The sequence below is a fragment of the Stegastes partitus genome, unplaced genomic scaffold (genome assembly GCF_000690725.1).
Source record: "Stegastes partitus isolate 25-593 unplaced genomic scaffold, Stegastes_partitus-1.0.2 Scaffold633, whole genome shotgun sequence".
In the NCBI taxonomy this organism is placed as follows: Eukaryota; Metazoa; Chordata; class Actinopteri; family Pomacentridae; genus Stegastes; species Stegastes partitus.
This window is the reverse complement of record NW_007578364.1, coordinates 145,542-162,626: the sequence shown is the minus strand read 5'-3', so window position 1 is coordinate 162,626 and position 17,085 is coordinate 145,542. Positions and strand designations below refer to the sequence as shown.

The 17,085-nt window shown below is 41.7% G+C and overlaps 2 protein-coding genes across 2 annotated transcripts; both read right to left on the bottom strand.

The window, feature by feature from the left end:
• Nucleotides 1-4,510: 4,510 nt before the first annotated feature.
• On the bottom strand, nucleotides 4,511-14,506 carry LOC103363098 (vesicular glutamate transporter 2.1). The gene is made up of 12 exons (XM_008289706.1): nucleotides 14,421-14,506; nucleotides 12,820-13,075; nucleotides 12,282-12,400; nucleotides 11,256-11,370; nucleotides 10,148-10,235; nucleotides 9,843-9,929; nucleotides 8,807-8,949; nucleotides 8,566-8,715; nucleotides 6,620-6,752; nucleotides 6,409-6,519; nucleotides 6,193-6,320; nucleotides 4,511-4,840 (listed from the first exon to the last, which is right to left on the bottom strand). The coding sequence occupies exons 1-12, from the start codon at nucleotides 14,504-14,506 to the stop codon at nucleotides 4,511-4,513; spliced, it is 1,746 nt and encodes a 581-aa protein (XP_008287928.1).
• Nucleotides 14,507-15,684: 1,178 nt separating this feature from the next.
• LOC103363122 (succinate receptor 1-like) lies at nucleotides 15,685-17,024 on the bottom strand. Its single transcript, XM_008289739.1, has 2 exons — nucleotides 17,004-17,024; nucleotides 15,685-16,789 (listed from the first exon to the last, which is right to left on the bottom strand). The coding sequence occupies exons 1-2, from the start codon at nucleotides 17,022-17,024 to the stop codon at nucleotides 15,737-15,739; spliced, it is 1,074 nt and encodes a 357-aa protein (XP_008287961.1). The 3' UTR covers nucleotides 15,685-15,736.
• Nucleotides 17,025-17,085: the final 61 nt, after the last annotated feature.

Below are 17,085 nucleotides of genomic sequence, written 5' to 3'. Positions count from 1 at the left end.
ACAAGGGAGGAGAAGGAGGTGTGTCTAGATTCAATTGCCCCGAGGTGCTGTAATGTCACACTGGAGGGTGTCATAAAACTTTAATTACTCCAAAACCGCTTTGAAATTGGCAGTTATAATGACGTCATCTTTCAGCCAATGAGAGAGTCGGATTTTTACATTTTAAATGAACAGATATTGAGTCAGCAGGATGGGAAGATTTCTACAGACTTTTCGGGTTGTAGACAGAAGCAGGAGGGATCAGGAGGATAATTGCATGCAGGCGGAGTCCCAGAGGAGGCGTGCAACCCTGTCATCAAACACTCATTCTGGCTGGGCCTCATCCCATTACAGTCCCCCAGGAGCCAAACTGCACCTGCCCCACACCCCGACAACTACTCAATTCCCCCCCGTGCCTCCCAGCCCTCAGCATTACACAAACACCACAATGAGATGCTGCAAAGGCAGGAAGGGTCGATGCTACAGGCAGAGACTCTCCACATATGAATGAAACGCTGACACCAGATTTCACCCAATTACTGTGCACGTCACCGGTGTAACAGCCATGACCACCGCGGCTGGGTAGGCATGAGAAAACATGTTCCACGTGAGCGCTGACACAATTGTGTTTTCTGTCAAATTAACATGTGCACCGAGGAGCAGGCGGCGGCGAGCGTTAATGGTTTCCCCTCCTCAGTTGGGCAGATAATCAGGGGAGAAGCTGAGATTTATTGTAATTGCTGCTGCTGCTGCTGCTGCTGCAGACATGGAGCTGCTTCCTGTGATCGAACCATCAGTCAACACAGTAAAGTACTCCATGTGCTGTCCATCATGTGCATAAAACCGGTGGTCAACACCTTAACCTCCACCCCCACAAACTTCATGCCTGTCCATCATTTCTCTTAGGTGAGAGGGGAGCAGCAAAGAGAACATGTTCAACTTTTGATACAGTCAGAGGACAATGGAAAACCTACACGTTTAACCCCTTAAGGCCTAGGCTATTTCCTGGAACTTTCAACTGATAAAACATCTCCAACAACTTGAAGATCCTTGGTCACTACGGATGTGAGATGTTTGGGAGAATTTCGAAAAACAATTAGTTTTCTTTTTGTCACAAGATTAGAGTCTAATAAAAAATGAAAAATTATGCAAACACACTCGGAACGAGTTAGTGGCACTGATGTTATTGAACCTGTTCTAAGATTTTTCAGCTGCAACTCTGCCAAATTTCATGCAACAGAAATGTAGCACAACATATATTCTAGGTAGCGTCTTTATTAAATTTGCCACACCTGACAACCTTTTAAAAAAATGGCACCAGTTGCATTTTCCCAACAGATCCAGCCTGGTCCCTGTAGGTGGTTGCACTGAGATCAAGCAGAACCTTCAAGAAGCTGGTCAGACCTAGTGATGGACTCCCACAGCGCTTTCACGTTTTATATCTTCCCTATTTGATTCATTCTTGTCTGCAGAGGCACAGTGAGGATCTAAATCTCTGATCCAGTCTGTAACATGCCACTGAGCTCTTGTAGGAAGAATCCCAGAGTGCTGCCTGACGATGGACGCCATATTGCCCTGAATTATTTACCACCTCAATGAAGGGCAGCAGTTTGTGGGCCTCCAGAGTGATGTGTTGGACATGCTGCAGAGAAGCACAGAGCAGCCACAGACGGTAATATCACATTTCTGATTCACTCTCTCACTTCAGTTTTTGCTTTCTTCCGAAGCATCATATCAATGTCCTTAAACTAAAGTTGACCTATTTCAACTGTTGTTTCACCTAATTTACAATCAAAAATCCAATAGTTTTTAATCCTAAAAGAGTAGAAATTCAGTAAATATTCACAATAAAGTTGGATCTAGTTGTTCTGGTATTTTTCTTAAAATGTCCTAAACAATTAATCCAATATTAAAACCGTTGTCTTTTAATTTTATGTTTGTTCACCACTCAGTCATGTTATTCTCTGTGCACATGGAGCCTAAATCTAAATATATCAGTATTAGCCTGTGTATTCATACAGACCTATTTCATATTGGAGGGTTTTTTTTGTATTATCATATATCATTTACACTGTTTTGCATTGATTTCTGCTTTAATTTTGCCTGTCATAATCTCATATCATTGGATTTTATGAGATGAGATCAACAGGCAAATTCCCATCTGCGTTTTTTTCTTTAACTCTCTCCTCAAAAATTTCTTCAGTAAAATAGATATTTTCAGCACAATGTTAGTGCAATTGTTGCATGAAACCTCAGCTAAAATGTAAATGCACACAGTGTAGTGATCATTCTTATGCTGTATGCCATTTTAAAGAAACATCCTAAAGTATTTTTCTTTTTTGTTCATTATTTTTCCAACACTTAAAAAACAAGTCCAATGATAACCACCAAAGTTACTCGACCTTCCAAGTCCTCTGCATATTTAATCTGAATTCAAACTTTCAATTGAACACAAAATGGAAAACACAAATGGATTCTGCATTTAAACCGTATTGATCTGTCACGCGATTGGACTTAATGAAGGAGCTCGGTCAATAGTTGTTGCTGAATTTTCCACCTCCGACCTCAGATGTGCAGAGAACAGAAACAGAGTGTGTTTCCAATCTTCCACTTTGCACACTTTACACTCTCACAAGGTGTTTCTTTTTTTCAGTTAAGCTTCTTTTGCTTGCACAGAAAGGTGTGAGGGGCTGCTGAGAGGTTTAATAGATTCATCACACTTTTATACACCAACACGACACTTTGGCAGCAGCTTCTTCACCGCATATTAAAGTCAGAAGTAGTCATTTGTAGGGATGTAAACTCTGGTAACATCGTTAGCATTACTGTTCGTCTGTCCTTTTACCAATTACCTGGCTACAGGGTCCACCACTCTCTCCCCCCCTGACTCTAGAGACCTCCGCCATTGATTTACTAATGAGAAACACGGAGAGAATAGGAGATGCTTGGCAGCGATTGGAGAAGGCGGTTAACTGGTTCGGCGGTCTGTCTCCAGCCTGTGAGTGCTACAGTGAATCACATCAACACATGTGTTAAAAATGACAAAAAATATCTGACTTTTTGGTATTTTTTTTTTATAAAATGATATGAGTATTTTTTTTTTATAACACTTTTTTGACATCAACATACCTCTTCATTAAACACAATATTAGAAGCCATAAAATCACATTTATCTGTTTTACATAAACTTCAGGCACAAAGCCGTAATAGCATCTTTTGGTCATCTTAAACATTCTTAAATATTCATATATTTTAAACATCCTTGCAGATTTCATACAGCAAAATGAAGAAAAGTGTTAAACAGCAAATAAAGTCAGGTGGAAGAGCCATCTATTAATTCATGTGGTCCACTCAAATGTGACAATATCAATGTGTCAATAAAGTACTTTTGGTGACAATGACAACAACCAAGGAACACCAAGAGATCACGAAACTTGGTTGTTTCATACACAGTACTGCATTCCCCGCTGTCAAAATGCAACAACATCTCCTGCATCATGAGCACTAAAGCTGGATTCTCCAGACACTAGTAATTTGTTAAAACACACACCTTAATGTTGATCATCACATGACTCAAAAACAATTACAGTTAGATACAGCAAGCCAGTGTTACATTACAAAACAGAATGTGATGGGTGGCGGCTGGTACACAGAATTTATTGCAGTGCACACCAAACATCAATAAACAATGTCTTCTGAGCAGTTGCCTTCAAAACTTTTTTGATTTGTCTCACATCACGACCAGAACCTGATTATTATGAAAGTTCATTTTTATTATTTATAGTGGCAGAAGACACTTATCTAAGAACAAAGCAGTAGGCTGAATGAGGACTACCAGTGACTGTGAGGCGGCTGCATCTGAAACATTGATCTGAGCAAATTCATGCAACAAACACACACTAAAACTCTACGGTTCAATTTCACTCACGCTATTTTTGTCTTATCGTGTATTACAGGCCTCGCTCGAGAAGACCTTTTTTGCAAGCAGACGTCTCCCTGAAGAGGTACTGTCCATGAAAAATATGGCCTTTTATATTAATGTTAACACAGATCAACGACCCAAAATCCACGATAGTCTCACAGAAACAGTATACAGGTATATACAGTACATAAAACACATTTGAGAAACAGAATAGAATCTTGTTTTTAGAATACTTATAGTTTCAGTGCAATCAGAGTGGTATTTCAGAGAAAGACCCTATATGATGGTCAACTGCAGTGTTATCTGGCTCATGTTGTTCAAGTAGACTGATGAGGTTTGGGTGTCTAAGTAGTACAACATAGATCTGCAGCTTTCTTTGCAACCGCTGTCTGTATAGTGAAGCCCTGCTGTGTGTAGATGTGATGAGAAACGTGAGAATCTAATGAAGATTGTTCTGCATTGCAATTAACTATTTCTTTACATTGGCTTTTGAAACTAGTTTCACTTGAACACACAGAATGGATTTAAATATGTAATATAATGCTTATTTGTGCAATCTCTGATGGAGAGTCTGTTGTTTGTAGGCAGACTCACCACAACTGTCTGGTTTTAAGAATAGCCTCGCTCAGCGTACATCTTTCCTGCTGGCTCCTGTACATATTCCTCCGTCTTATCCCAGTCCTGCACCCATCCTCCGTTGAGCTGCGCCGTGGCCCCGTAGCTCTTGGCCGGACCGCCCATCGCGCCGTAGCCCTGCGTGATGTCGCCTGTCTCCTCGGCCAGCTCATCCTCATCTATAAAACCGCACTTCTCCTCGCTGGTTTCCTCAGGGTCGGCCCATGGCTGTTTCTCCCCGGACGCAAAGAGCCCGTAAAATATCACGCCTCCGTAATGCACAAGAGAGGCAATGAGGAAGACATACTGCCACTCTTCCCGGGTCTAGGAACAGAAAAGAGTTGTAACCAGACTGAGTCACTTCGTGAAGGCTGTCACAACTTGTCTTCTCAATCAGCTTCATACTGGGAGCAAAGAAGTCTTTTATGAGCCCAACATTTTGGTCAAGGTTTAGTTATGCAGAGGAACAAAGGGGCTTGGCTAGGCTGAAGGAATGATTGTGGTTTGGGTTAAATATGTAGTTAGTTACTGTTAAGGAAACGTGATTTAGATTAAAATGGGCACGTAGTTTACATTATACCACCTTTGCTCTCATTTTACAACAATGAGCATGTGGCTAAGTTGACTTCATGGCTGTGGTCATGCTTGAAAACAGGGGAAAAACATTAAAATCTTCTGGTGCTAAAGTCTGAAATATTGCTGACCTGCTCATCGACCCCAACCTCCTCCTTATCTAGACTTCTCATCTCCTAGCTTCCTCCTTCACTCCCGTCATAACTTCTGCAGCCACTAGTTTTTTCCACTTAAACATCTATATTTTTAAGACACTTGACGAAATGAACTGATGTTGTTTTTCTTTACGCCATCTCATCTAAATTACACTTGAACTAGCTTTGATCATTATGTTCCAGAGACTTTTCAGTAAAAATCTTTTTTGTTTAACTTGTTAACATGTCCACATGCTGTTTGTTGTATGTTGGAAGACACGTCATGAGTGAAATAAAGAAACTACAGCGTACCGATGACTGTCAAAAAGATGGATTCAAACTTCTGGGGTTTTCTACATAACACAGGTAAGGAACAAATCCTGTTTTTGATTGCAAAGTTGCAAAAGAGGGGAAAAAAAGCCATTATTTAATATTAGCAACATGTTATTAGCTGTATGATGATGTAGCCGAAGACTTATGTTATCGACTGCTGCTGCGATGCTAACGTTGTGGAGAGCAATACTTAAACTACATTTCCATTTTGATATATTGACTTGTCGACAACCCTGTACAGTTTGTTCTACACCTTGTTCAAAATTGGTTTCCAGTTCTAACATGTCTGGCTGAATTACTCAAATATTACAACCTGCTACTGAGTAGTGTGGAGTAGTTGTACAGTGTTTGAGCAGAGGAGCAACAGGGGGATGGGTGAAGTTAGAATCATGTTACTGATCACAAAAACTAGAGAAGCAAAGGTGTGGAGTTACATCTAATCATGAAGAGATACATGGAAGAAGCTTCTATGTTATTTTGATGAACAGAGATTAGTGTCTTAGGGTTTTTTTGAACCCAGAGGAGCAACTTAAATTAATATTCAGTGTTAAAAATAAAAACTTAAGCTCGGATATATAAGTTTTTAGCAGCTATAAAAATGGATCTGTATTTACACGTACATCAGGAATGACTCACCTTGTTCTTTGTCATTGCTCCCACTATAAGTGGGCAGACCATTCCTGACAGGGTACCCACACCGTTGGATATGCCCATGAGGATGCTGGCGTAGCGAGGAGCGATGTCTAGATGGTTCACGTTGAAACCTGCAGCAAAAAGAGGAGAAAATTCTGACTCAGATGCTCTTTTGAACAGAGATGGGATAAAAGGTGAGTTCTTTGTTTTTAGACTCACCTGATATTGCAAAACCGCTAAAACCCACCGCCAAAACGAGGAAAGAGATGGCCACCCCCTTACTGTGAGAGTAACCAACCACCAGTAAGAGAGTAGCTTCCATACCAAACCCTGAAAACAACAGGACCAGAGTTATTACCTGATGAGCTGATGAGAAATGTTTCTTTCATATCACCGGGCGCAGACAGAAAGCTGATGGTTTGAGCCTCACCTCCACAGTTCATGATTTTGCGGACCATAGTAGTGGACATGATGTTGTGGGTCCGCAGGTAGTCCGCTAACTGGCCTCCTAAAGGCACGATGATGGTCATAACCAAGTGAGGAAGAGCCGACACGATTCCAACCTGAGAAACCATCACACAAGTGTCTGAAACAACTGTGACAGCTACAAAGAAACTGTCACAACAAAAGTGATTCTTTCAGTGTCAGAACAAATGTCCCTCTGACTCCAGTATCGCATGTGAGCAATAATTCACCTCCGTAATAACAGAATCTCATTCTGGTCCTGAATTACACCTGTCAGACCAGCTTGAGTCATGCTTTACACTCTGACTGCAGGGCAAAGATGAGGACAATTTAGGACTGAGTGGATTATGTTGCTGGGAAGATGCATTTATTTACAAGGGAAGATGAATTCATCACAAAATTGCGCCGGTAAATGATTCATCTTGCCTCATAGTCTGTGCTCAGATCTGTTTTCTTGTGACAATCAAACATCTTGTGACAGAGAACACTGGAAATCTTTTTTGTTTGTATTTTTTCTGTATGATTCAACTTTTTAAAAATGAGGTAATGAGTCCCAATGAATATTTTCAAGTTGAAATAATGCAATTTAAGACAAAGACAGTCAAGACAAGTCATTTAATGGAAACAAACTATAAGATTAAACTGTAATATGTCGCTTTATTTTACATGTGACCAAATATAAGCTTTTTAAATGTAATTAAATTTTTCTTTTCTTGTCTTTTTTTCTGTTTGTCAACATCAGTTTCAGGTTCAGTGTTCTGCCTGAGGCCAAGAGAAAAAAATATTTATTGACACTAAGTCTTTTTTTTGTAGAGAGAGAAAGTGACCAACTGTGTACACAACTCTCACAGTGTCACCACATTTTACTTTTAATAACAAACTATGACAACAGAGGAGCCACTTTTAGAACACAACATAAAACACAACGAGACGAGTAACAAAGAGTGGAAACCATCACATCTATTATTCTGTTGCACTGGTACATTCTAACAGTTTTCAACAACTTAACTCGTGAAAACTAGTCATTTTAGATTGGTTTTATTAAGTAATTATTTTTTAAATCTGCAATGATGGATTCAATTCATGAAGCAATTTATGAATACAGCATTAACATACTCTACTGCCATCTGTGTTTGTGGCCACCTGTTACATATCAGTCCATTAGACGCTCTCTTTTAGCTCTGTTTTGGTCTCCACCACCTACTAATAGAAATATCAGGCTCTTTAGCTGCTACATGCTGCACTATATTCACCAGTCAGTCACTAACTGTGTCTGTCTGCTGTTTGGTGCTGAGCAGGTATAGTGTGCATTGTTTAAGAAATGTAAGTTTTAAAAGCTTTTTGGCTCTCAGCACTTCTCTATGACCAAAAAATTAGAATAAGAGTGAATCAAAACAGAAAAATTGTGAGTCAGACAGTTAAATGATAACCATAAAGTCACTATAAAGCTCCTGAAAACTGCTAATTCTGTCTGTAGGTTAATCGTATTATATCTTTATCACATTGTTTATGCTCGCCACTGTTTTTACTGTTCATATCGTTTCTGTAAAAGTATCAGTTACAGCTGCTTTTTCTTCGCTCAGTTTATTCAAGATAAGGGCAAATACTTTTTAGAACTCCTAAAATAAAATGTTTAGCACACAAGAATGAATAAAATATTGTTTAACTGTTTAGATTGCAAAATGTAAATTAAACAAGAAATATGACTATTGTAGTTTTTAATCAGAGAGATCTTAGCATATCAGAAAGATTCTTACTTTGCATGTCTAACAAATCAAACCACATTAAACTTGAGTGATTAATGTCAGAGAAAATGACACTCTAATCTTGACAATGTTATCACAGAAACAGATGATGTATTAAAACATTTTAGGTCTAATAATAGGCATTATAAGGGATATATTTATTTACCTTGCTGATCTCAAAGCCGAAAACCTCTTCAAAGTATGCAGGCTGGCTGATGAGAAGCAGATAAAAGGTCCAGCTTCTGCAGAAGTTGGCCACGATGATTGCATAGACGGGCATAGAGGAGAAGAATTTCCTCCAGGGGGTCTTGAATTTCTGTTAAAACACATGACAAAACACAGAATCAGCTGGAAGCGCAACACAGAGTGTGATGAGACAAATGAAGCCGAACAGACTGAGGACTCACTTCCATTGCACCCATCAGCTGGGCGCTTTCGCCAATGCTCTCCTCGATGTAACGGCGCTCCTCTTCGGTGATGGTCGGGTGCTCTGCCGGGCTTTCATAGGACACCAAAACCCAGAACATGTACCAAACTATTCCAAAGGATCCTGAACAAATCAAATCAAACACGTCAGTGAGGACAGACTTATGTCACAGACGTTAAAGACTCATTTCAGTGACAATTTAAGTCTTTTGTCACTGCTGGGTCTGAAAAACATGACAACAAACCAATCCTGGCATTTTGTGATTTCTGGTGAATATGTATGGCTGAGTAATGGGTGAGCTGGTGTGCTCAAGCTGCAGCCAGTAGCAGAGGCCTGGGTGGCAATAGAAGTGGTACTTTGTGTTTCTAAACCTTCTAGAGAAAACAACAGTGTAGAGCTACATCTAAGCCACTTTTTAAAGCAGGAAGGGATTATTTTTATGAAGAAAAAGCAACTTCTAAATCTGTAGCTTTGATAAAAAGAGTTTTTAGAGGTTTAATCAACAGCCAGGGAGACTTTAAATTCTAGTGGAGATCCCATTATTTTCAACAATACTAAACATGCAAGTGTGAAATTTGAAGGAAGTTTGCATAAAGTTATGCACAAATCTGACTGAGTGGCCCAGATTTAACAACTATAGTGATGTGGTTTTATTATTTTGCTCAGCATCAACATCATAAACTGTAAGACACAGTCAGACACTGTGGATTATTTGTCTAATCTGGGAGATATTTAAAAGGAATTAAAATCAGTGTCTGGAAGCTGGACTAGTGTGTAACAGCTGAACAGCAGCTGCAGTAATTATGGGATGACTGTAAATGCTGAAACAACAAGTATTTAAAATAAGCAATAAAGGCAGCAAACTGACTCACTTCCACAACAGTGTCTACAGTTTTTCAACTAAGCCCACATAACCCAAAATGGACTGAACTGAACAAGGATTTAATTTGTTTCTTTTTAAATCAACTGCTCACTTGTTAGAAGTTTTTCCTTCTTTAAAATACTCTGACACTCACCGTACACGTAGAAGACGGAGGACCATCCTGTGTACTGGACCAGGATCCCGGCCAGAGGCATGGCTATCACCGCACCGGCATAGGATCCTGAACGAGACAGATTGTTAGGACTAAGCAGAACCTGATCCGGGGCTGTTTATCCAAAGGTGAGTGTCTGCTGTCACTACAGTACACGTTATAGGAACAATATTGTGTCATTCTAAACCTGCACATCAGTGTATGAAGTAGTGTGACAATACAGTCTGTCTAATGAGCTCATCTCGTTCTGCCTGCAGAAACCAGAACCATGCGTGCATATTTTGTACCACAGAAGGAGATGGTTGCCAGACGACTTCTTTCCAGCGGTGGAGCCCATTTACTCCAGATCCCATGGCAGGCTGGGTAAGTCACTCCCTGCACAGTGAGCGACATCACAGTCACAGTTTGATCTGACATTTTCCACCAACACATCTTTTTTGTAAATAGTGTAATTGCACAAGATGCTTCTACTGTTAATGTCATCAATAGAGACTAATCTATTTCTACACTTTCACTCAATAGAATTTACATAGAGGGGAGATGTTCTGCTTGATTCCAATCGTCTCTCAGGACAAATGGCAGTTAATAACAAACAAACTGACATGCATCGTAGCTGACCTTTCTAATAGAGACTAATGGCTTAGGTGTGAGTCTGTGCAAATTCAAACTGACTACCCACTCCATGAGAAAAAAGAAGAAACAGAATTGCTCCTATTAAATCTTCATTACACACTAAGTGGCATACAATCAACTATTGATAGACACAAATTGCTGGGGCTTGCAGTGGGAGACACCCTGAAATGCTAATGTTTAATTTGTAGTAATAAGTCGTGTTGCTGAACGCAGCCAGCCCTCTCTCCCCTCTCTCCTCTCCCTCAATGGTCATGAGCCGCTATTGAAACGGCAGCATGCAGCTAAACAAAACGACAAAAGAGGATGACCTTCAATCTGATAATAGCATCTCTGAAATCGTGCCCCTTCTTGAGCTGCGGGAGCTGCCTGCATCGAGTGCTTTTTATCTCTTTTGTCCGACGTGTTTCTATGTGAACATGGAGCGGTTTCAGCACGACAAACCTACCTACATAAGCTCTGCTATTCAGGGTTTTATGTTGTTTGCCCACTGCGCAGTAATCTGTGTACAGTATAATGAATGGAGCCTCTTCATAATGGGCCCAACATTTTGTGTTTTTTTTTTTTTTTTGCAGTGGAAATTCAAACAGAAAGCAGGAAGGGTTTGACGTGGGACATGAGATTTCAGTAAAAAAAAAACCTGGCTGAATACAGAATGTCAGGGCAGTTTCATTAGGGGTCAAGTTCAGCTCTCGGCTTGATAATGAGGCATCACTTTTGAGTCTTTTAAAGGTCAAAATCTGACGTGCAAAACTGCATCAGTACCTCCACCAAGCCTTGTAATATCCTCACAAAGATGACAAATCCATAGTGCACCCGGGCGGCGGAGGGAATGAACATGTTCAGGGTGGATGTCAGCACGATGGCAGCACCAAAAACTCTGCATAAACAGTGTGTTGGGATTATTTGTCAAATTATTAGCCAAATAAAATCATCATTCAGACAGAGACACAGCAACAGTGCTGATTCCTAGCAGGTGCATCAGACACACTGAAACATTCAACAAAATGTTATATAATGTTGTACAGTATATTTCTTTACTACATACTGGATAAAAAAAACACTCCTAATTGGATGCCACACATACACACAAACAAACACACACACAACAGGCAGTTATTCAGCTTCCAGGGGAGTGAGGAGAGGAGGTGTTTGCAGCAGAAGGCGTCAGTGGGCTCAGCTGACTTGGCATGATGAGGCTCTTCAAAGATTTGCATCTTATTTTAGACTCCACTCCCCACATAAAAACACTTGAACAGTGCCCTAATATATGAAGACTGATGCTGTGATCTGACAGAACCTCTCCTGTAGTGAAGTCATATTTCCAAAATACTCCAAAGGGGAATCCTAAAATTTTGTGCTTACTGTCCTTTGTTGCACATTTGTTCTGTTCCTTTGTTCAACTGTAGCTTTCTAATCAGCTTTTTTAAAAAATGAAATACAGGAGTAAAACGGTCATTTAAAAATCACACCCCAGTCCTTACTTGGAGCCATGCTTCACGCAGGGCTTTGGCTGGTGTGGTTGCCATGCCTCTCCCAACATAAAGGATTAGACATGGTCCTCCCATGGGAGCTCATTAACATGAGGAGGCACGCCTGGCGGCCATCAGCCAAATCCCCAGTTTATCTGCTGGTTTCTTTAACATTCACAGCACCGACTACAGCACAAATACCACGCCTTCAATTCAAAAATACATTTTTTAAAAAAATGCAACAAGATGGACACCTATATCTTAAAAGCCTTCTTAACACCCACACATTATTTATTCGGGAATTTCATTTTTCTTTTACCTGTTTGCAGCCAGTCTTGAGGAGATATACCCTCCTGGAATCTGTGTAACTATGTAGCCCCAGAAGAAGGAGCCATGAATCATCCCCACAGTCTCTGGGTCCCAGTTGAATTTCGCTTTCTTTCAGACACATGAAAATAAAGACAATTACTTTAAAGTTTTATTTTTTTTAAAGGTTTAATTCGTTAGCATTGAATTAAAAAACGATTCTTTTGTAAGGGGGGAATAATTTCAGAGGATGTCTGTATATTTAATTTGATGCTTTAATGCCTTGGCAGTGACGTATGTGAGTAAAATCTAATAGGAACAAAAAATACGCACGTTTTCGATAAAAATTACGCATAGAAATAACACAACCATAATTAATTTCCATAACATCACCTAAAATGTAATTGAAAAGCTCTTCTAGTTAGATTTATTTTCACCAGGTGAATCTAACCAGTAGAACCTATCCTCAGCTCTTTGGCTGTGGCTCCTCTGCTCCTATCAGAATATGGGGGTTCCTGGTTTGGAGACAGAGAGGCGGAGTTTACAGGCACCTCTTTGATGATGATCTTGCCGTTTTGATGGATCGTGTGGTTATTGACCATGCTGACGATGGCCACACCCAAGTTACACCGAATACCGAAGGAGATGCAGAAGCCGAGCCCGCTCAGCATAGCGATGATGTATCTGCGCGGCAGCCCGAAGCATGTGCAGTCACACAGGGGCGTCTTCCTCTCCTGGTCCTCCCTGGGTCTCCCATCCTCCGTCAGCTCGATGGCCTCACTTGTTTGCTGCTTCTTTTCAAGCCTCCTGCACGACAAGCCGATTATATAACACCGTTTTTTTTATAGGTTAAATTCATATTTGGATGTATAAAAGAAATCTATAACACAAGGAGATTTAGGTGTTTTTTTTAAAGACGCGAGAAACATCACTGGAAAATCAGATTTTCTTCATTTTACGCACAAACATAAACCTCCTGCATTTCCTTATGTAATGATTATTTTTTTCCATATGCATTTTTGCACTACAAAGAGAACTGATTCTCATCGTGCCCCTTCAATAACAGGCCTTTAATGTCTCTATTCTCGTTTATAAATCTGACGCAGGCCCCTGAAAGCCTGCATCCTTCTCGTGGAATCCTAATATCATTTTTTTTTTTAAAAATCATCCGTTTCTCGCAGAAAGAAAAAGGCTGTGTGGATGGTAACAGAAGAGAAAATGACCTTCATACCGCATTGCAGCACTATCAGCACCATCGTTGTTTAGAGTTATTTTCCCCCCCTTTTCATTTTTTAATTAGCCCTCATAAATATGGTGTTGGAATTCCGCTCTGGATCGGAATTTCTCCACAGAAATTGTTTTTTTTCTCCCCCTCTTAACTAAAACACTGAATTGTGAAGGCCTCATCCAGTGGAATCACAGGCCTGCTACAAGCTGAAATCAAACCAACAGATTTTTTTTCACAGCTTTGAGTCACGTTTCTGTGTTGCAGCTTGGAATCAAACCCAGCAGCTGAAAATCAGTGTTTTAGGCCTCAAAAAAAATAAACGAATAAAACGCACAAAAGATCTCCTGAAATGCTTTTGGATCATTTGTGCAAAATTCGTTTTGGAATTTGCTTTTTTTTAATGAAAATTTTTCAAACAATTAAATTCTTTACATCTGATCTACTACATCCAGCCTCATTACTCTAAATTGAAACGGTTTGCAGCCAGGTTTCCTCTGGGCTACACTTCATGTCTTTTGTGACTATAAAGAATATAAGAAGTCATTTGATACGAAGCTCATCGATCTTGTATTAATACAGATGGATACATAAGGTAATAGATATCCTCCGACCTTGTGTCACGACTCGTTCTGTTTCATTAATTATTAAAAACACCCACAGCTGCTGGTGGAGGGGGACCAGCCTCCAGGGAAATATCTGATCCTTAAATATTCGGGCCACACGACTCTGCTTTCAACATCCCGTTCGTGATTCATCCCATAAAGAAGAGATTTCCCCTTTTGATTTGATCGTAACGCAGGAATGAGCGCATTAAAAGCCAATGCACGTTTTGTGTGCCATGTTAACATTTGCGTATTTTCTATTTGAATTCATCCCAACGCATTTGTGATTAAAATAAATGCATAGATTTTCTTCTTTTCTTACCTGTACAGACCCCCAAGGGCCTTTCCTGCGATTTGTTTCAGCCCCTCTTTAGTGGTGGGGAGAGCTTTCTCCTTCCCTGGCTCCATATCCAAATAATATATCTATTTTAAATTCTATAATACTATAACAAATGGAAGTGCAGCATTAACGAGCATATTGTTGAGATATTAATCCAAATAACGCGCCTCTTTTCTTTTTTTACGCAGAAAACGGCCTCGATGTCCAGGAAGAAGAAAGAAGAAGAAGAAAAAAAAGAAGGAAGAGCCCGAAAATGGAGAAAGAGGATGAAACACGTTCAGTCTGAAAGGGCTGCTTTCACAGTCACAAAACAGCAGTCAAATAAGTCCGCTTTTGCCTTGCGCAATGTTAATCCGTGCAGTGCCATCTTAAGATCCAGTCAGCGATGAGAAAACAGCAGAAAATACAGAAGTTGGAGGCTCTTTTTTTTTGTTCTTTTTTCTTTGGAGAAATCTGGAGCCGGTGGAAGGTCGTTGGAGCTGCGGTCTAACCTGAGGTGAGGAGCTCCGGTGTGGCGGCAGCCGGAGGAGGTTTCAGCACCGCGGACAGCGCGCAGCTCGTCTACCTGTCAGCAGCTCCGAGCAGCGCCCCTCCTCCCTGCGCTCCCACCGCTGCGCTCCTCTAATTCAATTACAACTTAAAAATCTCTCAACTGCCAATTCCATAACCTCTGTCCTTCACTAATTTCTAAATGAACTGAAAAAGGGGGTTTCAGGATGAGCTCCGACCAATTATAAACCACTTGGTGCAGCAGCAGGCACAAAGCAGACCCCCCCACCTCCTCCACGGCCACACCGCCTTGACATTCGGTTATTTCTCAGGTTTGGTTTGGCCTCTGTAGAAAATACAAATCTTTTTTTTTTTTTTATAATGTGGGAATTAAAATTCTAAAACTGAATGAAGTGGGATTTCATATTTTCATTGATAAAAAGAAAGAAAGACAGTTGCTATTCACGCATGTGGAACCAGACTGGAGTACAGTACGCAGGCAGCCACGCAGAGGCAGTGTTGTGTAAGAAAGATCAACTGATAAGAGATGGTGAGATAAAGCAGACTGGAAACCATTGCTGTGTACAGTGTATTTATCACATGTCACCAGTCAAGTTAAACGGGTGGCTCAACAGGAAACACATGATTGTGTAGAAGGCAGCTGGACCTCTGTTTGGTCCAGCTGCCTTCTACTGATGAGTCTGACCTGCATGACTGAGCTTCAACACAGACAAGGATCACACCTTTACACTTGATCATGTTTGACACAATCAGTGAAAGAACATCATTTATTTATATTTCCACAGCCTCTATGGTCTGGGAGCAGGCAGTGCGTTCACAGGTGTGACAGCAGACATCCTCTGTCTTCTCATCGGCGTCATCCGGGACCGTTTGGACACCAGTGAGTCCACCTGCAGACCGGCACAGTGAGGAAACATGCCCGCAAAAGTGCCGTAAAACTCCTTCCTGAACTGGCGGCCGATGAAGCAGCTGAACAGCGGGTTAACGCAGGTGATGAGGCCGCAGAAGCACATCTCCAGGGAGAAGGCCATGTCTGCAGGCCGCCAGGAGGCGGGGTTATCCGGGTAAACTGCGCGCATCACGCCCGCAACGTTGCGGCTCAGGTGGTACGGCAGGTAAAACAGCGCAAATAAGACCAGCACTGTGCTCAGCAACCGCCGCAGACGCAGCTGCTTGTTGTGCGGATCGGGCCGGCGGCGCAGCTCCTTGACGCTGCGCAGGCCGCAGTAGCAGATGCAGAGCAGCGGGAAGAGGAAGCCGAAGACGGAGCATGAGAGGGAGTAAGGGAGGCTCTCCCTGGGCTCGTTCAGGAGGATGTACAGGGTGCACACTGTGCGGTTGCTCCCGGGGCAGGTCTGGATCAGAGTCATGGTGGCAACAGGTACACTGAGGAGCAGACACAGCGCCCACAGCGCCGCGCACAGCAGGCAGGTCTGCCGGCGGCCCAGCAGCACCAGAGAGCGCAGCGGGTGCACGATGGCGACGTATCGATCCACACTGATGCAGGTGACGAAGAAGATGCTGAGGTAGAAGTAGTTGTGGTAGAGCATCCTGACGGCCGTACACAGTGGCAAACCCAGCGTCCAGCATAGGTGATTCAGGTGGTAGTGGATGAGGAAGGGCAGGGCCAGCAGCCAGGAGAAGTCGGCCAGGGTCAGGTTGAAGAGGAACACCGTGCTGCGGGTCCATCTCCGCAGGCGGTGGGAGAAAACCCAGATGGAGAGCAGGTTGAGGGGGAGGCCCAGGATGAGCACCGCCAGGAAGAAGGAGGGCATCAAGTAGAGCTGCACCACAGATAAACCCTGATGAGGGTCCAGCTCGCAGAAGGCCGCTGCTGGGGGCTGGATGAGGTTTAATAGACACTAGCATTACAAAACAGAAGGATTTCTTCTGTTATGTGAAGCTTCACTTAGTCAGCTTCATGGACTTCAGAACACTAAACCAGTTAGAGATATGTACAGGTATTCACTCTCACATATAGCCTATAAAACCATTTTTATTGATTCATAAACCCATCCTAACCTGGCTTACATCATTAAAACCATTAAACCTTACCTGAACCTGAGTGTTGCCCATGGCTTTATGACAGTGACACCAGCTCTGTGCCAAATGAAACCATGCCAACACACTTGGGTGT

Coding starts and splice junctions, on each gene's coding strand:
- LOC103363098 (XM_008289706.1), bottom strand. CDS start 14,506: ATGGAGCCAGGGAAGGAGAAAGCTCTCCCCACCACTAAAGAGGGGCTG. Junction 13,076..14,420: donor GCCCTTGGGGGTCTGTACAG/GTAAGAAAAGAA, acceptor CTTGTCGTGCAG/GAGGCTTGAAAAGAAGCAGC. Junction 10,236..11,255: donor TATTACAAGGCTTGGTGGAG/GTACTGATGCAG, acceptor CTCACTGTGCAG/GGAGTGACTTACCCAGCCTG.
- LOC103363122 (XM_008289739.1), bottom strand. CDS start 17,024: ATGGGCAACACTCAGGTTCAG. Junction 16,790..17,003: donor TGGGCAACACTCAGGTTCAG/GTAAGGTTTAAT, acceptor AACCTCATCCAG/CCCCCAGCAGCGGCCTTCTG.